The sequence below is a fragment of the Thermobia domestica genome, chromosome 17 (genome assembly GCF_964235325.1).
Source record: "Thermobia domestica chromosome 17, izTheDome1.hap1.1, whole genome shotgun sequence".
Classification (NCBI taxonomy): domain Eukaryota; kingdom Metazoa; phylum Arthropoda; class Insecta; order Zygentoma; family Lepismatidae; genus Thermobia; species Thermobia domestica.
This window is the reverse complement of record NC_137470.1, coordinates 126,497,070-126,520,140: the sequence shown is the minus strand read 5'-3', so window position 1 is coordinate 126,520,140 and position 23,071 is coordinate 126,497,070. Positions and strand designations below refer to the sequence as shown.

The following is a 23,071-nucleotide window of genomic DNA, read 5'->3' as shown; positions in this document are numbered from 1 at the left end:
ACACTACTACATGTACCGAGCGGCGTTACGAGTGACCCTGCAGCATGTGCTCGCTCTGTGTGCGGCCGATCTATCTGAACGCATGTATTGCTGGTTTCCGGCAAACTCAATGGAATGAGAATGACGTAGAACACTTGCTTTCACCCGTTTGCTCCTTCAGTGTGCGGCCAACCTTATGCTACCATAAATGTAATTAACTCTTACCTAGACCAGTAGGAGAAATTACGTACGAACACACGAGTGGAAGAACTATCAGTAATATTTTCTATGTAAGAATAATGTTTAAGCATAATCTGTCTTAGATGTATGCCAAACATTATTTCTTTCAGAATAATTCTTTAATGCATGGTAATAAAAGAGTTAACTAATGCGTTTCCCTCAACGAAATTCACCCCCACAGTGCGGAATTACTTTGTGTTATAGTCTATTTACTCTTCCTAAGCAGTCATACTTATTTTAATATATATATATATATATATATATATATATATATATATATATATATATATATATATATATATATATATATATATATATATATAATTCAATATTGGCTCTCATCTCTATCCTAGAGGCTACACTGCGCATCTTTGGTGCATGCTATTCCGGGGACATCGAACGTAATGAAGTAGTCCGCAACCCCTTTAAAATGTAGGTCTTTTCTCACAAGGGAAGTAAATTGAAATTAACTAATTAACCAAAATTATTCAATATTATCCCATGTGCACGATAGTAAAGGGCGCGGCGAAAAGACCTTCCCTATTTGAGAAGCTAATAAATTCAAAACCAAAGAAAATACATTAATTGGCGTTTTATTTCTCGTCACAGAATGCCGCTTTGAATCAACGTGTTTGAAACAACAACAATAACAAAAATCGCTCAAGCAATGGCCTCTTTTATTGATAAAAGCGCGAAACTGATGCAAAATTGGCGCTGCATTGATACCGGTGACCGTCCGTTTTTTAAGACTAATTAACATAGAAAGACATGATATTCTGCAGGCTATGTCATGATATACTCTAAAACGAAAAGTAAACTGCTATTTGACAACATACTGCATACTACTGTACATACTTCTCATCCAAAACTACTACTCCCTCCTTCCCTCAAAATCGCGGAGTTTGCAATTCGTAACCAGCAAAGGATTTTCCAATTTAGAAAGGAAATAGTTCTATTGAAAGGGCTCCCTTGTGGCTCTGCAGATAGCGTACGCGCCTTTGGCGCGGGAGCTGATGTGGTTCGGATCCCATGTTAAGCTGTAGGTTCTCGCCTCATATAGCCTCGCTGCTGAACAGGACGATAAACTTGAATCACATCATATTACATTCAATATATTGAAAATCCTTTCTCTCCTATTGATTAAAAATTAAGATGGCACAGTCCGGCTAGATTGGTTTGGAACGCAAAAATATCCATTGGCAGACATTTACATCTTTTTGTGGTGTACAAATTCGTGTATCTGGGTTTTCTCGGGTTTCTCCCAACATTTTCATTCACAGTAATTTGTTTATAATCACTCATTCGCATTCAGTAATCGTCCGTTTTCTACAGTCTAAAAGGCAGGGGGCGCGGTGGCTCAGTTGTAGAGTGTTCGCTTCCGGTGCTTGGGGTCCTTGGTTCTATCCCAGCTCGCGCCGTGTGGACTTTGTGGTGGACAAACACCGTGCTCGTGGGTTTTTTCGGGTTTCTCCCGTTTCCTCCCACTTTTTTCATTCCATCATTTCACTCATCCCACATCATCATCGTCTCCTTTAGCGTAACCGGCATAACCGTGGGACGTAAAACTCAAAGATTTCATTTCATTTTACAGCCTAAAAGGCATAAACGTATGACGTTAAAGGGTTAATTTCTCTGTTATTATTATCATTATTGCTGTCATAAATTTAAGCTCTCAAGTCAGTTCGTTAGCTATATATATATATAATAACTCATCAGGACCAACAATATAACAAAATGCTGTATACAACTGTTGCTTTACATGGACTAGCATAATCTAGCTCAACGTAATCAAAGATACGGTAAATTTTATATTGCGGTTTACCAATATGCGAGTTTTCAGTTCCTGATATATGACATGCACAAACTGAGGACAACTCGGCAGCAACAAATCTGCCTACAACTTTTGATTGATTTCATATGGTTTTGCTTGAATCTAGACAGAATTGTGAATCAAAAATCATCGAACAATTTGGTAACATCTTAATTTCTTGTCCTCATCTGAATGTGCTGTGAGGCAGGGGTTTATAATATATTTGGGAGGTTCGAAAAGTGTTGCTTACCTTTGCGCAGGAACTAGCCATGTCTAGACTTTAATGGTCACCACCCAGGCACACTGCAACAGGCCCACTAGAGCTGACAACAATGTCCGGTCGCCCTGGAAGTAAATAGACAGAAATCATCATAAGTGACTTGGAATTGAATTGCACTAGTCTTACGAGAGCAATTCCCAATATTTCTGGCTTAACACTGAAATATGATGCAACTGGTTACACGCCGTCCATGGCATATAGTATTATCTATAGAAGAAATAATGTATGAGTTTCAACTTTCTAGTTGCATCAGTTCGTTGGAAGCAGTGATTTGAATCTGTCTCTGTCACAAAGCTGAGTCACTGTGCTCCCATTCCGCATGACAATGCTCCAACTCACACAGTTGTTGTTGCCAAGGCTGCAGTGAAAGACTGTAGTTTCAAGAAGGTTTAGTATCCATCCATCATACAGCTCAGATTTAATACGAAATGATCTCTAAACTGAAGACGTTCAAGGAAGAAATTTTTTTGGACGGCAATAAATTGAAGGACGTCCTCAAAAGACATTTGCAGACGAGAGTTTAAGCTATAATACACATCTTAATCAAACGATGTAAAAAAAAGAGAGAGAGAAAAAAAATAAAAGAAAAAGAAAAAGTATTGAAGTCAACTGAGATTATATTGAAAAGTAATACCGTTGTTTTCTTTCTATCACTTCTCAAAGTTAGTCAGGCCGGAAACTTTTGGGAACGCCCTCATACTTCCTAATCATATACCTTGAAGAGATGACAATGTTTCACGATGGGATAGTAACAGTCATTTTCAGCGTAATGTCTTAGGACATCATAGTTTGTTTTCCATATTCTCATTAAACTGGACGAAGGATATCAGGAGCAAATTGAGCAACCTGAAATTGTAAAAGGTAGTGGAAACAAGCAAATACAGAGTCGATGGTTATGCAGATACAACATTCCTGGATCAACAGCTACACCTACACTGATGACAATTCTCTACATCTTTCTCCCATCTTGCTCTTTGCATTGCTCTTACTTTTTCTCTGTGTCATTGTTCCGAACGTAAAGGTCTGCTTTGACGTCATATATCGGTCAGTTGCAAAAGATGAAACTCATGGATCTATAATTACTCGTACACTGTCAACATTTCTCTATACCTTTCTCTTCTGTCCTCTTTGGCTCTTGATGTTTCTCTGTATTCTTGCTCCGACCGTAAAAGTATGCTCTGACGTCATACGTCAGTCAGTTGGAAATGCCTTAGTTACTTCGTAGCACTCCTAAATCCATGACCATTTGTACACTGCCAACCCTTCTCTATATCATTCTCCACTTATCTTTCTATTACCATTCCTTTGTTACTGCCCCGTGCATAAAGCTAGGTTCTGACGTCATACAGCGAACGCTTGAAAATTATTGGTTTACTTAGTAGCCAGTCCTATACTGGCAACACTTGTCTACACCTTTCTTCCTCTCGTTCCATGCTCTTACTGTTTCTCTGTGCCACTACTCCGAGCGTAAAAACGTATTCTAACCTCATATAGCAGCCAATTGGAACATATTAGTTTCATCGTAGACACCAATGATGAAGCAGGTCACAAGGTTCGTAATCCGTGACCTATCATATCGTACTCGAAGACACATCGTCATAAACGTGCACAGAGAGTATTATGAGTCTACTAATGTAATTCTCTCCTGTCTCTCTCTTGTCATTAAATCTATAATTTCCTTTCTCCCTTATGTGTCAGTGTGTGTCAAAGGATTGCACTGAAATATAACTACAAGTGACAGAGTATAAAACGCGTGAGAATCACACAAATAAAAACCTACATCTTTTTCTTCTGAGCGTTCGTCGAAGTTTAATCAAGTAAGCCTGATCGCTGCGTCCAAACGGTGTTTGATTATATGTTCAAAACCATAGCATTACATTTCAGCTTAAGACGAATAAATATAAAATTGTATTTGAAGTAATCACGGCATGGTACCTTGATTAAGAAATGTCATACCAGAACTTGAACTCATGAATATTCGAAAAGTGGAAATCATTAATCTACTATAAAATTCTGCAGTAATGCTGTAGCGTTTATATTTCAGCTGCGTTTGATTAATCGAGTCTGTCCGTATCACCGGATCGGGCCAGGTCTGAGAAATAACACCCACACCCGGATGACTCAGACAAAAGTAGTGACCTAAGTAACTCAGCAACTCGTGTCAGTACTGGTTGATACATATAGGTTCATGATTACTCATACACTGACTGCCAACACCTCTTTACATGTTTTTCCACCATATAATCAAGGGTAAGTTCGTGGTGGATAACATCGTGTCCGTGGGTTTTCTCCGGGTACTCCCGTTTCCTCCCACAATCTCATTCCACCAATTCCTCTATTAACATTTACTTGCCTCAATCATCCGTAGAGTGCTATGACCATTCACACATATCATGCCCTGCGTGTCATCCCGCTACTGCTTTCTACACTATTTCGGTCAACTTCGTGTCGCTTCATGTGTTCCCAAGAAAGCCGAAGTATCGCGGCCGACAAGCCACGACCGGGCTGGTTTCTCTTGAAGCCTACCGTGCGGGGCACAGCATGGGAACGTCACACTGTGTGCGAATTAACCTTTAGCCTAAAGAGTATAATCGTTGGATGTGAAACTAAAATATTTTATTTCATTTTTTTCACCATACAATACGCACAAATGCCCATGCATTATTTTTTTCTAAGTTGAGTCCCATCTGTATAACTTTCAGCAGTTCGAAATGAAGTTCACTGCCATTTGTGGAAATCGACAGGCAATCGAAAGAGTTAAACGAGGCAAAATGAATTTCTTTCTCTGTTTCACACCCATTGTTCACATTTTACGATATTGGTTAAATCCTTGGAGTCGAATTATTATGGCAGATAATCTATAGCCATTTTAAGATTGCAATAGACATATTGTTGAAGGTTTTGTGAAATTGGTTCTGCAGTAAATAAATCAATAAGTAATACACCATCTGTTATGATTTTATTATTAGCGTAGATATGGAATAAAGGTTATATATATTGTACTGGGCTCATTGTAATTACGCAAGAAGAAAAGTAAGCACTCACTAAAACGACACAACTTATCTGAAGTTTACAGAGAACGCTGAAAAGAAAACACTGTGAAGAATTTTGTAACGGGAAATAGTAACAGGATTCAGAACTTGCGCAAAAACGTTTCGCGGATAGAAGAAGAAAGACTCATTCAAATGTATCAGACCGTAAAAATTGTCCGTGTTAACTACTCATAATGTTACTGGTTTTATTTATGATCGTACCAGCTCAAGAGGTGCATTCTGTGTGCGGCTAAATGTTCGTCATAGTTAAGAGTTTCTTTTCAGCGCCAAATATACAGGACGACCCAATAAAACATCTCACATTTTAAAGGCTGATAAAAAGTACTGCATATAGAAAGTTATTTATTCAAAAATATAACGGTGAAAATGCAGGTCTTCCTGTAACATTCTTACACTCTTCCTAGGAAGAACACCAGGTGCGTTATATTTCCTTGCAGAACGATTTAGGAACTGCAAAACAGACTGTCCTACAGCGTGAATATTATCAGGCGCATAAGCGCTTTTAGAAGTAGCGTAATAAGGATGCATGGGCCTCCCCTGAAAATGTCTAAAGGCCTCCTCCTCTCCTTACGTCACAAACACACAAAATTTATACAACAATTGAAAACATGTTTGTGATTTTAGGTGATCCATCTAGTTACACCTTTATTTCCGAGCAAAAAAGTAACATTTAATTCCCTTCCAGCTTAAATTTTTTTTAATAGTAGCAGAAAAGCCCGGCTTCGTACGAGAAGAATAATGTTTATCCACAATATTTAAAAACAAAGAACTGAGTACAATAAATAACGATGAGTAATGCCTTTGGCGTTGTACCAGGCAATTAGCGGCTACGCTCATATGAATGTTCTTGACTAAATTTGGGGTTAAACGTCATCAGGACTGTCACCGATCAGCTCAGTGTCCCCGAAAACTATGGATTCGACATTAAAGTGACCACGAGGACTCTACACCAATCATAGAACTGTCTTCCGTCACGTGTGATGCATCGGAAGAATTCGGTGCGATTCGTGGAATTGCCTTCCGAACGCAAAATTGAGAAAACGTGAAACAGCAGATGTGCACCAACAATGTTGCCAAACTGAGAAGATATGGCGAACGGGCAACATAAAAACAGCACTTAAAGAACACGAGCACTATTAATTATTCAAATTAAACGGAACAATAATAATAGTAAGAGATATAAAAACAACAATAACAATAAAGGTAAACAAAGCAAAACTTAATGGCTATTCGATAACACTGTACCCTCAAGGGATGTTCTCCGCATAACGGGAGAGACGACACTCTGAATTTTTCATGAATTGGGCTTGACGACAGGAACGAACCCTTGCGTTCTATTGGATTTGAAATATTCTATTGGATTCTATTGAATGAAATATTTTGGATTTTTTGGATCACAGGCAACAAAATTTTTGAATTGCCCCTAAATCGAGTTTTCGTACTTTTTGCGGAATAAGCACATCATACTGAGTTAAGTTATAGTTTGGGTTTGGCTACACTGTATGTAGTTTTCAAGATATAAGGCCTACAAGAAAATTTTGCCTGAAATATATTGGATCTTTTGATCTAAAAATAGTTTGTTGCATTAATCTCTATTAGTGACGTACCTATCACATTTCGATCAAGCTGATCAACTCATTGCTTTTTATATAATTTCTTATTGTTATCCATCAGGTAGACTTCGTTTCTTTATTATTTGCTCTTGATATCCTTTTACTTACACCTTAAGCTAGGAACAGCCGAAGCAAATAAACCTATAAACTAGAATGTTATACTTGATCAATGCAGGGGTGTATACCTACTTTTGGGCCACACCGTATTTTAAATTTTTCTTTTAAGCTGCAAAACATGACTTCTTCATTCATAACACATTACAAGCACTAAATATGCAATGTGCAATGAATGAAAACACATTATAATTATATTGAAGCCCTCAGTGCTGGTTTAGAGGCTAGCTCGTGCGTCTTTTGTGCACATGGTCCTGGGTTTGATTCCTGGTGGGAGAGAATTACGAAATTTGAATGCACACACTGGTAAGGATTTCACCTTAAATTGTACGTCCAAGCTTCCTACCTTTATAACGATTGAGTTATTTCTACAAATTCAGTTTTAATGCAAAAAATATCATTCCAATCAAACTTTTAACCCGCCGTAGCACACGCCGCGGAATCACACTGCGCAGGTAGAGAAATTTTAGTTTTCTTAGAAATCTTAAAGGGGTTAGTGCTGCAAAATATACGTAGTGAATTGTCAGAAACATTGCAAAGAAAATATTAAACAATTTAATATCGCTTCAAAACAAAATAAACATTAAAATAAGATAAGTAAATATTGCGGAGTGAAATTTCGCGCGCGTGCCTTGATCTTACAATTGACAACGCGGGCTATGGAGGATTAATACATAAGCAGTAACCAGCACTTGGTTTCAAGACGAAAATTAGACATAGGAATGCTTTGTAGTAGGGGTTGAAAGTGGCTAAAAGAAAAAGCGACGTCAAGTGCAATTGAATTGGTGTGGAATTTAGATTTTACACAATAATATGTGTTACAAAATGATTTCCTCCCTGACAAGCAGTGAAGCAACGGGACAACAGATCACGACTTTTGTCCGGATGTGGGTCCTGCTTCTTAAAACCGGCCTGACCAGGAGACCCTGTCAGACAGACTCGGCGATCCGGAAGCAGTTGAAATACTGTACCATATCTATAGCTTTAGCATTAGGAATTAGATTTCTGGCCTTCCGGTGTCTATGGCCATGTTAGCCCATCACACTCTAAGGGATGACGTCCCGTGGCTATCACACTCACTGCCCGGGGAATTAGAGAGGAAGAAAGGAAACGACTTGAGACCATTATGCTCGGTACCATCCCGGCATTTGCCTGATGTGTATGAGGATTTATTTCATTCGGTTTGGCAACAAAATTATTTATTTTTTTTTATTTTTTTTTTTTACTCTCTGCTTCAGCATCCCTTTTGCAAAATCAGTTGAATTCATTTTGAGTTTAGCGTCCCTTTCAGCAGCAAGGCTGTATGAGACATACGAGACATGGATCTACTGATTAACGTGGATTAATCCGAACCACATGAGCTCTCGCCGGGAATCGAACTCGGGTCTCCCACGGCAAGGGCACTTGCGCTAACCGCTTAGCCACGAAAAACCTCTTTTTGCAAAATTAGCCAGTGTCGTGAAGTCTAGAAGTGATTATGGATAGTTTATCATCATTTTCAGATTTCACTAAAGACCTTTTAAAGACTTAATATTTAACGATGTGTTCATTTAATCTACAGGGCTAGTCATACGTCTTCAAATGTTCTGGTACACAATCAGGGCCGGATTAAAGGAAGGGTTTAGGGGTGATATGGCCCCGGATCTCCAGGTGGACAGGGGTCTCCATTCTGATGAAAATCTTAACGGGATATCTAAAAATTATCATGAAGATACGGTCATCATCATCATAATGAAACATATTCCCTTAACTTTCCTACTGTACTTTCACAGAAATGTATTAGGTGAAATCAGCAAGGACCACATATTTTTTTCTAGCCCCGGGACTTCAGATGAGTTGATCCAGACCTGTACACAATATCCTACATTTATTAAAGTACACAGGCCCGTATTTATACTTTGTGCGCCCCTGTGCTCTAAATAATTTCTCCCCCAAAACGACAAATATTAGAGTTAAATTTATAGTTTTTTGGGTCGCTGAGATGAGTAGTGACACTTTTAATCCAATTCAACTTCAAGGTCATACTCCACTCCCTAGGGAGGGCGAGATTTTAAAAATAATCGAAAACGACAGATATTAGATTGAATTCATAGTTTTCGAGATGGCTGGGTTTAACGGTATCAGTTTTAATGATGTTTAAGTTCACCCTCACTTCTCCGGGTGGGGGTGGGAGAGGATGACTTTTTAAAAATAATCAGATAAGCTAGCTAATTAGTAACTACTGTAATTAGAGAGAACTAAACACATTAACATATTTTCTCTCGCTTGCGTGGGATTCTGTGGGTTACTACTTTTAAATATTACTTTATTGTAAATCCTTAAAAAATCAAAATTTTGCCGCCCCGTAAGTTCTGCTGCCCTGTGCTTCCTAATAGAATAGCACTTATCTAAATACGGACCTGACAGTACAATGAAAACAGGTTAAGATTCAAAGTATACCCTCGCATGTTGGACTGTCTGCAACCTCCTTCTTGTTAGTTCTTTCATTCCACATCGATATCACGTCTTGTTCTTAGAGGCCAAGAAGTCAATCACTGTTGTTTTCACCTCCTGTTGGTTGATGAAGCATCGTGATTTTAGGAAGTGCGCCACGGACCTAAACAGTTAGTAATCCAAGCAGCCAAGGTCAGGGCTATATGCCGTGCGTGACGCCAATTCCATGTCATCAAGTTTCTGCATTTTTGTTGCGTTCTTCGAGCAGAGTCGCGGTTTTGCATTATCCTGTTGCAGTTGGGGGCGCCTTCGATTCACCATTGGCGTAGTACAGTGTATATCCGCTCTAGCTGTTCGGAACAAAGGTTGGCATTGATGGTACGACCATTAACAACGAACTCAAAGTGAATTAACCTCTCATAGCTCCATCAAGCATGACTTTACGTTCGAAACGGTTCTGTTTGACGACCGGTTCTGGAGTTGGCCCTCGTTCAACCATCGTTTTGCACATTCGGATTTAGGAAAGACCCACTTTCCGTCCCATGTGACGATCCATTTCCGGAAATGCACATCACGCGTACTTTTCGGCACTTGTTGGAATACATTCACTCTCCTTCGGATCTGAGCTGGGAAAAATTTACGTGAAAGCTCCTGATGGTTTTCCCGAGTTGGTGAAAGTAACGTACTGCGATTGATTGCGACATGCTGCGTTGGTTTGACACTCACCATGTGCTGATGGATGGATTTTCCTCAATATCCTATCTTATGACCTCAGAATCCGATACCTGCGGCGGCCGGACCATGGCTGTTCTTCGACCTTCTTAACAACTTTCACGAAACTTCTGGAACCAGCGAGTTGCTGTGCTGTGGTTCACTACGCCTTCCCCTTTTGTGTAACAGATATATTGGGTTGCTGCCGCAGCGTCATATCCGAGTCCGAACTCATACAGAAGCAGTTAACATACCAGATGTTATTGAGCACTCATCGTCACTGCAACTAAAATATTAACTGAGTGGCGGCCTCCATGTCAAATAATATGTTTGCCACATTATCTCTTGGGCCAGTTTGATCTTGTACTTACAGTCGATCACGACGTATACTCGCCTCTGTTGCTTGAGTTGCGGAAATAGTGAAAGACTTACGTCTTATCTTTATATAAGCATGTAATGGCATAAGATCTTTAGTTTTACGTCTCCGCTTAGAATAAAGGAGAAAAGGGACTAGATCTTAAATTTAACATGACATGGCTATTATTTTTAGGTCAAAGGAAATAAGTTATATGAAAGTGAATAATTATTACAGAACTGGTGGAATGAAAACGTTGAAGGAAACGGGAGAACCTTAATACAATCGACGGAAACGATGTTGCCTACTCTTCTAATATAGATGAGTGCTCTACCACTGAGCCACTGTACGTCTCAGGAAAAGGGAAAGATTTGTTAATGGATAATTATGAAAAAAAAAAAACAATAAAATGACAAGAGAAGGAATGATGTATACTTCGCAAACTTACAAGGTCTACGGCAGAATAAGAAACCTCGTACCAAAACTGAACGATCTATCACCATCCCCGCTCAAGAAGCATAAGGCGTCTGTACACAAGAGTAAATCACTTGCTGACAGAATATACTCACAGGGGGAAAAAAGGCACAACTTTGATGTAATCATAAACATGTACGCTCCATTTCATGATGCTAATGAACAGGTTTTGTTCACGGTTGCACTAGTAATGAGTAGACGAGATAACTTAATCGGCTCAGCTCTACCGTGCAGGGGCAATGGGTGGGGAGAGTAGTTTAAATAAGGTCTTGTAATTGGAAAATCTGATTTTGTTTCCGATCCAAAGTACCATCAGGTAAATAAGAGATTAATGGAAGAGCGTGTTGATCTATTTGTTTCGCAACTCTCTTCGGTTTCACATCCTTTGATAATTAAAACGTCGTTTATCACCTTTAAATTTAGTGTGTTTCCTGAGGTATCTACCATGTTTGAAGGTTGTGTATTAAAAGAAAAATGGAAACAGAGGAAGGAAATTGCCTGATGAACTGTCCCGGTATTCGTCTGATATCAGCTTAGAATGTCATGAAATACTCAGGAAAGTGTCTCCCCTAACAGAAGTTGCAGGTGTACACGATAAATTGGATTATCACTTCACAAACACTTGTAATTTTATCAAGCACAAAATTGCAACTTTCTATAATTTCAACACTTATATTACTAGAATTGTATCGTTTCTGAGGAGGCCCATCATTGCATTTTTTTTTTTACTCAATTCAGAATTTGATAACTGGTTAATTTCAAACACCATAAAAGTTTTTACAAGTCTAGAATTAGCTTTACAGTCAAATGCATAGAAATATCATCCATAGCCCTCAAGGGATTCATCAGTAAACAACATGTGAGTTCATGCGCGATGATGCCTGTTCCCACTGAGCGCGGGCGGCGGATGACATGTGTAAGGAGCAAAGATTCAATTGGAGGAAATGGCCAGTGTCATCCTAAAGATCTAATCCTGCATAACACACCAAGAATGCAAAGGAAAGGGGCACTGAAGTTAGGTCGGAACTTACTGCAACTTTTAACCTAACTTCAGTCCTTTCAATGGTTGCATTTGACCTTGCTGCAGAAGTGGCAATGACTGTCTAAGAATCACGTCGGCGACCTTACTGATTTCATATTCTACAGGAATGCAGCAGTATTTCCAGTTTACGAAAACCACACACGTTGCTAAGTATCAGGACTAGTGTTAAATATGGCAATACCTGTGTGTGATCAGCTTCCTGTTCACTGAAATCATACCAATAGAAGGCTATGTTATTTTTATTGGATATGAAGACTAAGGAAACCTGTAAAACAATCATATCAGACGACAGCATTCTTATAAGCTCTTAGCCCTGCCCGATGGTCTGATGGTTAGCTCGCACGCATTTGGTGCACAAAGTCCCGGGTTTGATTTTCGAGAGAATAGCACTGGCATTTGAACGCATTAATTTGGTTCGTATTCCGTCTTAAACTATAGGTCCACGTCTCATATAGCCTTGATGCTGAAAAGGAAGGCTAAACTTCAATGAACCAACCAATCTTTTAAACATTCGTTTTAACTTCACCCTTTCATAATCAGTAAGGTAGATTGAAGAATGAGGCTTGGCATGAAGTTGATAGGTGGCGAGGAGCGTGAAGTTACGGTTATGTGAACTTATGGGGATAAATCTTAGCGTAGGTTGGTTGGTTTGAGACTGAAGAATGGAAAGCAAACTTGAGTTTGAGAAATTAAACGGGCGACGCGGCAGTAGTCCTAAAGTACAGAAGTCCTAAAGATTACCTAAAGCGTGGGCACAATCAATGGCGTATGGGCTAAAATAATGAAAGGAATGCTGTGATGTGATGTTGCCGTGTGGTAAAGGGATGTGGCTAAGCAGATGCACTACAGCACGGACAGGTGACAGATATATCTCACTCTCTGTTTTAATAAAGTAGACAAGACGTGTCAATATCACAGATCTTTCATTTGCCGACAGGTTTTAAAGGGAACTCGGAGGACCACCTTCGAACGCCATAAACGCTGTCCGTTAGCATAGTTACACTAATCTCAAAATGCACAACTTCTAAACTGGATAAGTCCTTAAAAAAATCTTGTAGCGCTACCATCATGTTCCTGCCAAGAATACTGCAGAATCAATACACGTATATAGCTAATACGGTCTTTTTCTTTTAAAAAAATCAAATATAAGTTCGTAGTTTTTTAAAACTTTAACGTACCACGACTATGCACCGAGGCTGAGAGAGACGGTGATGATGAGAATGAACGAAGTGATGGAATGAAGAAAATGGGAGGAAATGTGAGAAACTTGAGATAACTCACGCACATGGTGTGTCCACCATAAATCTCCCCCCCCCCCCGATCATCAAGTATCATGAAGTTGAAGTGTGATATGTGCGTGAATGTTATGTTGAAGAATTGAAAGTGAGGCTGGAGTTATGTAAGATATTAAAGAAAGTTTTATCCATCGTACGTATTCCCAACTCACGAAGGGAATGAATCACTTTATTTCACTAAAAATCTCAAGATACCGGAGAACAATCTAAGTGGCAAATGTCATGTTTGCTTCAATAAAAATGCTTTTTTAGATAACAAGGTTATCCTTATAACGCTTTATGAGTAGTGATAAGTTTTCAAAGGATTATGATAACAAAAAACACGCCAGTCATTAAATACAATTTCTGATAAACGTAAAACGTGTGTTGTTTGTCATAATGGGTTCAAATATAACCATTATCACGATAATTAGTTAATTGATTAAAAGCGCATGTGTACAAAATTACACATCCAATTTTAATAATTGTAAAGTGATTTGTTTTTCAGTTTTACTATAGTGATTTCCAACTGGTCGATGTATGACGTCAGAGTATGCACTTACTTGCGGAGAAGAGGCACAGCAAAACAGTAACAACCCGAAAGGTAATGAGAACAGATAGGAGAAGGGGAAATGAAATGAAATCTTTCAGTTTAACGTTCCACAATTATGCCTTTGTGATGATGGAAGGATTGGTGGAATGATAAATGTGGGAGGAAACGGAAGTACCCCGAGAAAGCCCAGTAACACGATGTTGTCCACCACAAACTTACTTGGACGGGGATCGAACCAGGGTCTCCACGCACTAGAGGTAAGCGCTCTTCCGTTGAGCCATCGTGCCCCTTGATGATGGGAGAAGGTGTAGAGAAGTGTTGCCAGAGAACAAATAGTCATAAATCCACGAGTGTACCAGCGATGGAACACGTCACGAGTCACAGAGTCGCATTTGTCCGGATCAATCGGATCTGGGTTTCACTTCTCAGAATTTGTAACCCAGACAGTCCAGGTGACCTGGAAGAAGCCGAAACATCAGCTCTGCTACAATACCTCAACACGTTATATTTGATTAATGCTGTTTACTACCCGAGCTCGACCATTCATTTATTTGGTTTCCAGTGTGATATTTCTTAATCAAGGTAGCATGTCTTGAATATTTCCAAGTTCCGTATGAGCTCCAGTCAGCTCTGGTGAATTCAGACACACTGTGGAAAAGGAACTGGCGGTTGACCTTGACAGAAACTCCGATTACAAAACAATTAAAGCCATGGAAAAATACCTTCAAGGTTAGATTCCAATTTGCCAGAAAATAGAGATACTATACTTGCTCCTCACTATAAATAGTGTCCGGTTACATTTTGATGTTGAAAGGTCTTTTTCTGGATACAAACTTATTCTAACGGACGAATGTCACAAACTGACATCAGAAAATATAGAGAAGCATTTCGTAACATACTATACTGTAAGTCTAACTATGAGAAGGAGTAAATACTCAAAAGCATATTTTTTCTATCCATCACGACTATGAAACTCACTAAAGGAATAATAAACACTTCTGACCAGATTAAATACACTTATTTATTTTTAAAAAACTAAACTACAGTGTAACGGTTTCGACAACTGAACGTTGTCTTCATCAGACATTTTTCAGATATTTTCAACGAACTTAAAAAGTTCGTTACTGAATTCTCTATGTCTGTGTGTCTGTCCGTCTGTTATTTGCGATTTTTTCAATTTTGAACACTGCATTCGATAGAGCATCAAAAACTATCAGAGAAAGTGATTAAATTTTTCGCTTCACTCTCACAGTTCCGGAGATATTGGCCAAAAAATGGCCTATTTCCAGAGATTTAAGGACCCATATCTCGAGAACCGTAAGTCATAGAGAAATCATATTGGTTTTGATCAATATCTAAAAGGATGGTAAACATTTTGGTACCAAATAGTAACCGGTGGCCACTGTCCAACTGGCCAGTTGGCCAGTGGCCACCAACTAATATCAGTACGAAAATGTTTAACATTCTATTAGGGATTGATTACCACCAATATCATCTCTCTATGACTTACCATTCCCGTGATATTGGCTAAAAATGCAATTTCTACATTTTTAACGAGACATAGTTCGGGAACCATAAGTTGTAGAGAGATGATATTGATGTTGGTCAATACCTAAGAGGATGGTAAATATTTTGGTACCAAATAGTAACCGGTGACCATTGATTAATTGCCTATTCGCCAACTGGCCACCGTTCCCCAGACATTGGTCAAAAATTTCGAATTTCTAGATATTTAAGCAGCCATATCTCGAGAACTGTGAGTCATAGAGAGATGATATTTTGTTAATTTTTGAGAGAAAGAGAAGAAATTGCAGATAAAAGGATTTACTTTCACATCTAGGAACAATGACAGTTATCCTTCCCGTTCCATATCTCCATTCTTTTTAAGTTCGTTCTGGCAATGCTCTTGGATCATTCTCAACTGGTTTATATAGTGGAAATAGAAAAGTGAGGCTCGTATTATTTCATGTAAAATAAATGCACTTTAAAATATAACTGTGAAAACCTAGAGATCGCGTTTTCATATCACCTTGTTCAGTTTAATTTCATAATTTGGATGTCTTCTTAAAAAAAAAAAAGAAAAAAAAAAAAAAAGAATATATAAACTGTAAATATCACCACAATAAATTCTGAAAAGGAGTTTCTCAAAAATAAAGTACACTTTTGATGTTATATTTCACCTACAGAAATTCTGTCACAACTTTGCTACACGTTTGAAAGTAGTCTGTTTTGTTTCTTGTTAGTGTATATTTTAGCAAACAGCATAGTTGCATGCATATTTCATGAACTTTAAGTGCATAAAAATCTGGTGTATAAATATGAATCATGTAACATTAAGATAGCGTTTGAGAGGTAAGGCTTCGGTGGACTAGTGTTTCGCACGTGTCTCGTGAAATTTTTCGTCTCAAAAACGAGACTAGAATTGTCATGTTTCTTGTCTCAAATTTAAATGTTCCTTCTCGTCTCGACTCTAGCCTCGTGTAAGAGATGAGACGACACATTTTTCGTCTCGCAGGCAACACTTATTAGCAAGTATCCTGAAACCAAAGAAGTTCTGAATATTTATTTTTGAAATATTTTCGATATCGTAATAGCCCGCATGGTTGTGTTTACAAACACACATGTGCTTCTATTTACAAATATCAACCATGTGCGTCTTACTATGGTTTACTATGGCTGCAGACGACAGGAACAGCAGCGACGCCAGTGGTAATGTGATGACGTTGGAAAATAGCGCCACCGCCTCACCTGAAGTATTTATATAACTGAGAGGATTCAAAGGAAAGTCCTCAATCTGCTACTGGTCATCCCTCCTCGAGCTTGCTCTGGAGCTCTAGGAGATACCTAACCCAAAGCCTTTAGTTCGCTTCGGAACTCTAGGCTTTCCCTCTGACCTCATAGCTTGCTTAGAGCTCTGTGACTCTTATTGCTCTCACTGCTTGTACGGAGTATTGGCGATCTTAAAATCCACTCCATCTAGCTTGCTTTGCAGCTGGGTGGAAATTCTGCCCTAGGCTGCTTGGGCCTTGGGTCAACTCTCTCTACGCAAATTAAAGAATTACGTTATAATAATATTTTCGTAATATACTGTTTATAGTGGATTTTGTAATAAAAACCGGCAGTGGGAAAACGATTTCGGACTGTAATCTACTCTAGCTATGTTCTACCTACACCTGCACACGCAGAACTTAGCAATAAACTTTATTCTTTCCTCCGAAAGAAGTCTGTAGCAGGAAGAAAAGTCTATTTTGTGAAACTCTGAATAAAGAATTGAGAAAAAAGACTCAAATACTTCGTGTGAAGTATTATACTGTATGCGGCAGAAACATGGACATTACGGAAAAAAATATGAAAAACAACTAGAAGCTTTCGAAATGTAGGCGTTGAGAAGAATGGAGAGAATTAACTGGATCGTGCGGAAAATCAATGAGAGGGTCTTAGAAATGTTGGGAGAGAAAAGAACAATTTTAGATATTGAGAAAAGGATGCGAAACTAATTGCAATCTGGAGCGAAACTGGAGCGTCCCACGGTTATGCCAGCTAGGCTAAAGGAAACGGTGTGATGAAAAATAAAAGAAATGATGGAATGAAGAAAGTGGGAGAAAACGGGACGGTGTTTCTCCACCACAAAGTTCATTTGGCACGAGCTAGAATAGAACCAAATACCCCATGCACCAGAGGTAAACGCTCTACTACTGAACCACCACGGCCGTTGGTTGGGATATTGGCTAACAAAAAAACTGTATAAGGGACGTGTTAGATGGTATAGTAGCAGGAAAGAGAAGGAGGGGCGAAGAAGACTACAATTATTGGGAGATATTAAAACACAAAAATCGTACGCAAAGATGAAGAGGTTAGAGGAAGATCGTGGAGCTTGTAAGACTCTCAGTTCCGGCAACTGACCTGCTAATAATGGCAGAATACGTATGATGAAGATCATTATTTTTTCCGTACCAAGGATGGACACACCTGATATTCTTGGTGCTGAAAAAAGATGCTAAATTTTACATAAACCATAACATTGTGTGCGATAAATAAGGCACTAGGAAAACAAAATACAATGTATTCGCATTGTGTATTTGAATATAGTTTATCTTATCTCTTCACCAGTAATAACAGTTTACTATTCCTTACATGCAAGCAGATAAGTTAAAATTACTTCATATACACCTGAAAATACAACCCTGACACGTGAAAGGTAAATTTACTCCGAGAATCCAGCAAAGATTCAAATGTTATGGTGATAAATTGCTATATAATCTAAAATAGTGATACAATGAAAATTGTTATGTTGAGTATGTTACGTGTAGTGGCTTCAGAAGGTCCACTATCCCATCGCAGTGGCGTAGCCACAAGATCATCATGGGGACTGTACGTACCATGACGAACAAGTATTATACAATATACACAAACACACAAATTGCATGGCAGACATAAAACAGTCCATTAAACTTTGATGTCCCTTATACAAAAAAAAAAACATGTTGCCTATAGTTTCTTTGATTCTGACGCGTTTATATTCTGTTAAACACTGCAGTTATCCTTCAGTGCAATAACTTGGCACACAAAGACATTATAGCAAGCGAGAAAAAATAGATTTAGTGAAGAAAGAAACAAAAATTGTCTTTGTTACAATTACATTATAGTCTCACATATAATCCAGAATTATATGAAAATGTTTCGTAGTCTTCGGGTCATGAGTCACTGGGTCTGATGAATCATGACTCTGTTTCCGAATCACGAGTCACAAGGTTCGTGACCCGATCCATCACTGCCTCGTGCAACAAGGGCACACGCGCTTGCGATTAGATCAGGGATGAGGGTGTTCGGATCGATTAAGAAGAAGATGGGAGAATGATATGAAATTGGATTTAGGGATGCCAATAATACGAGGAATGATCGAAAAAAAGTTATAAAACCTATTATGGCTTATGTGTGAGACATAGCTGGAGATTAATACACCTGATTACAGAAAACACTCAACAATAGTCTTCGATGTAAAAACAGCTTTTTTTCAAGCACTTATCATGACGGCAGATCAAGTTTTGTATATGACTTGCATAGAAATCAGCGTCGAATCCAAGTTGTCGTAGCCACTTCGAGACGGCGGTTTTGACATAATTACATGCCAAATAATGCAGTCATTCTTTGTGTTAGAACAAAGGAAAGGTGAAAGTCGCTGGGGCTAGGTCAGGGCTGTAGAAGGGTGCTCTAGTCGTTCCAAGCGTAACGTCAGTGGTTGAAGTACTGAGTCTACCGCTGTGTTCAGCGTCGTCATTAACAGTGTTGCTGTGTCTTTCTTTGAAGGCACAGCATCACTTCCCTACTTGCTGCTTTGAAATTTAGTCCTCCACGTACCCTTCTACTCAGAGGTGCCCACAAGGGGGGGGGGTATGACGCAAACTGCGTCATTGAAATATTGGGGGGGTAAAAATCTATATAAATATGTTTGAGGGAGTGTAAAAATTAATCGAAAATATTTTTTTTTCATGGAAGAACACCTACGGATAGACAATTGAGGGGGGATGCGTCATGGACATAAGGGGGGGGTAGGCACCACTGACAATATGCTTATGAATGTCAGCAAGTGTAGTGTTTTTGCCCTACAGGAATCACCCTATTGACCTCATTTCTATTCTTAATCAATTTTCGAGACGAGCTATCTTTGTTAATGTTTCTTGGATATATATGAACAGAATCCGGATTCTTCAAACCTGCACCAAGACAGACATGTTATTAATCTACAAATAAACTTCCGTTATGTTACAGTAAATAACATAACAATTTTATGCTTTGTAACATTTTTACGATCACTCCTCGTATTAATTCTGATTAGACATAGAAGAGACTGAAATCCATTCGGGAAGTCTTGTTTCTGCGGCAATGAATCTTCAGCCGCTTTCTTAAGCCGTGTACTGAGTTGCAATTGTCCGAATGATTGTTGTGTAGCTAGCGTTGAGCATAGAAACCATTGTTAATAATTTCCCATTTTGATGCTTGTCTCTTGTCCATGTCAATCTCACTGAACCAAAGCTTTGTTCAGGATTGACATGCTGTGAACAAAGTCACTAAACATCTGGTACTTCATTAATAGAAAGCAAAACAAAGGCCCCGCAGCACAGTTTGCGGTTCATTCCACGCTCAGGTAATGTTCGTCTGTCCACTTGGAACGGGGCCAAGTGCATGCAATAATGCTACCCTAGTTTATGTACTTGCGAAAAAACTGCACCACACGCTGCGCGAGTTTTATATTCGTTATTAACATTCCAAAGCGGAGAGTTTCTGGCAGAAAAAAAAAAAAACTTCTGGTATAGTTTAAAGAAGGGAATAAAAAACATCGCGTGAATGAAATATCTCGTCTAACCAAACTGCAGTATCTCTTCTAAATAAATTGAACTTCACAAAATGATTACATATTTATGTATACACTTTTGCCTCTAACCTATTTTTATACCATACTCAAAGTACTAATATGCACAAAAACCTTTCGGGCACTACACCTTTTCACTAGTTTCAAGAAACACAGAAACTAAATTAGAAAACACTTTAAACAAGGCAACTACCTCCAGTGCCGTTATAACTATTTATTTAGTTAAAGATACAGCACTTTAGTCAGTTTAGAAATTCAACAACAGTAAGAAATGTTATAATAACAAATTATGAACAAAAAACATAAACAAAATTTGTACCTAACATTATTATAAGTTTATGTTGCACAATTTCCCAGGTTATTTGATGAAATGGAGCGGTATCAGGTTTTTAGAGCCTGTCTATTTCAGTTCTGCCCTCGGAAAATATGTGAAACATACTTCGGCCCCGCCCCCGCCAACGAAATCTTCCTTTTGTTTGGGGAGAAGTGAATGACCTCGGCCGTGTTGCCAATTTTTCATCCAGTCGTTTGGTCTTGACGAGTAAAGATGGTAAGCCACTTAGAATGGCTAACAAGACAGTGCACAGCAAAGCCGGGAAATAATTCGGAATGGCAACCCTGTCGGCATGCAACTATTGAAGGATCTTGGCCATAGCACCTTGTCTCTCCTCTTCTGAAGAAGGTATGGGAAAACACACATCGACAGCAGCGCCAGCAAGGACACACTTGAATTAGAAATGCTCTAGTAATAATAACAAAAATGTTGGAACATTACTTATATTGAAAAATCTACTTTTTTTTTTTTTTTTTTTTTTAGCAATTTTCTTCGATAACGCCATATATACTTACTTTAGCTAAAAACATATAAGGACACACTTTAAGAAATATAATGCGAAGAAACCAATTTATAAAAAACGATATTGATACGAGCTAGGTCAATCTAGTTATTGACATTTCAATGTAGGTATGCAAATTTGCATGTTTAGGGCCGTGGGGGAAAAGCAAAAGGAGGAGTGTTGGAGGCTTCTGAGGAAATGCTCCCCTTATAATGTTGTAGTAACGGCCAAATTTTAAGCTTTTTACTAATTAGTCCCGAAGAAAAAGCACAGTTTTACCCTTTATTGACTGTACCGAAAGACCACTTTCCTAGTCGACTGGCAACCAACATTTATGCACCGATTTTGTATATTCCGTAGGGAGCCCGTATTTCGCCCATTTTACAGATGCAATATATTCGACGATGCAAGCATACTGTGAACTTCCACGGTTTTTTTTTTTTAAATCTCCAATCTGCTCTTTGTATAAATTTGCTTCCAATACTTACTCAGAATATTTTAACAGCCTGAGCCTTTTATCCCTTGTATACATTAGTGGTGTTAGAACCAGGGTCGGCTCTACTATATGTGCAACACGTACACTCATGTCCAAAATGATTGCCGCATATCTATAATTGTCTTCTTGTAAGAGTATAATTTGATAATGATTTTGCAGGGTATTTTTAATACTGATACTATGTGTATAATCGGGAAATGTATATTTGTGGTAAATTTCATAGGAAAATAATTATAAATACGAAAATTATAATGAATGAAATAAAATGTTGCTAAATGGACAAGAAAATTTTGTTTTCGTTTTATTGTTCTTATTTACTACTCTTTTGACATGAAATTTTCCACATACATGTCTTTGCCGATTACACACATATTAATATTATAAGAAATACCGGGCGAATTCGTTATCAAATTATATTCCTACAATAACATATTTATAGACAAGCGACAATAATTTTGGGCATGAGTGTACATTTGGACAGGGCAGCCAGTTTCGAGGACGGCAAAATCTGTCGTAACTATACTATTTAAAATAAATATTTCTAGTTGGAAACAGACTTCATGATGATGGTAGTTAAATTTACTAAGCTGACCTATTTGAATACTACATTCATAAATCATGTTTAGGTCGTATTAGTTCAAGGTCACATGAACAGTGCTAAAACAAATTGTCAAACAAATCCCAGCATGAATTGCCTGATTGTTGTCAAATACAAGAACTCAATTCTCGAAATGTAGCGAACACCTTTTTCATTTAGTTAGTTATCACAATTTTGATATGAAAACTAGTCTATCTTTGTCAGGAACAAGTCTCGTATCATTGAAGGTGGAATCAAGTTTTTCCAATTTTTTTAACAGATGTAGAAGGAAAATCAACAAATAAGATAAAAGAGCTAGTTGCACTGGAATTGCAAACTAATATATTGACATTGAAGCTCGATATTGAATTCTATAAAAAGAATTGCCATCTTTCCTCTGGAGATGTTCTTGCTTTATCTTTCACTAATATAACAGATTATTATTTGAAGAAAAAGACGGACACAACGAGATTGTATTTGCAGTGCTTAAGATTTTCTGAATGTGAGTGCATTTTCACTCCCCTTCGTTGTTCATGGTGGGGTAAGCACACTTAAAATCGTGGCTTTTAAGATTTGTTATTTCCGGTGAAATGGAGCCGGCAAATGATGCCACTGCACGGGGCGGCAAATTGCCGAGGGCTGGCTCTGGTTAGAACTATTCAAATATTCAATTTCCATATTCGAATTATTCTATGAATAGTACAGATTTTTGGTTGTAAATTCTTTGACAGCAGACACAAATGATAAAACATTCTGCTGAGAGTAGTATCACGCATTTTCCCAGCTTTCTGCTTATTCAGAAAACACGTCTTACCAAGAAATTACACAATATCCTCATTGCTTTAGCTAGATAATAGCAAA

General features: G+C 38.4%; 1 protein-coding gene across 22 annotated transcripts in view; it reads right to left on the bottom strand.

Annotated features, from left to right (window-relative positions):
- Glut1 (Glucose transporter 1) overlaps window positions 1–23,071 on the bottom strand; it is a 942,408-nt gene that overhangs the window by 256,255 nt on the left and 663,082 nt on the right. For 20 of the 22 annotated variants that reach the window (XM_081744248.1, XM_081744246.1, XM_081744229.1 and 17 more), the window contains one exon: window positions 2,280–2,374. The exons of the other annotated variants lie outside the window; for them this stretch is intronic. In XM_081744248.1, the coding sequence (XP_081600374.1) occupies window positions 2,280–2,300 (21 nt within the window). In that variant the 5' untranslated portion in view covers window positions 2,301–2,374. Of the gene's footprint in view, window positions 1–2,279; window positions 2,375–23,071 lie in introns of those variants that run through there. 22 annotated transcript variants of the gene reach the window in all.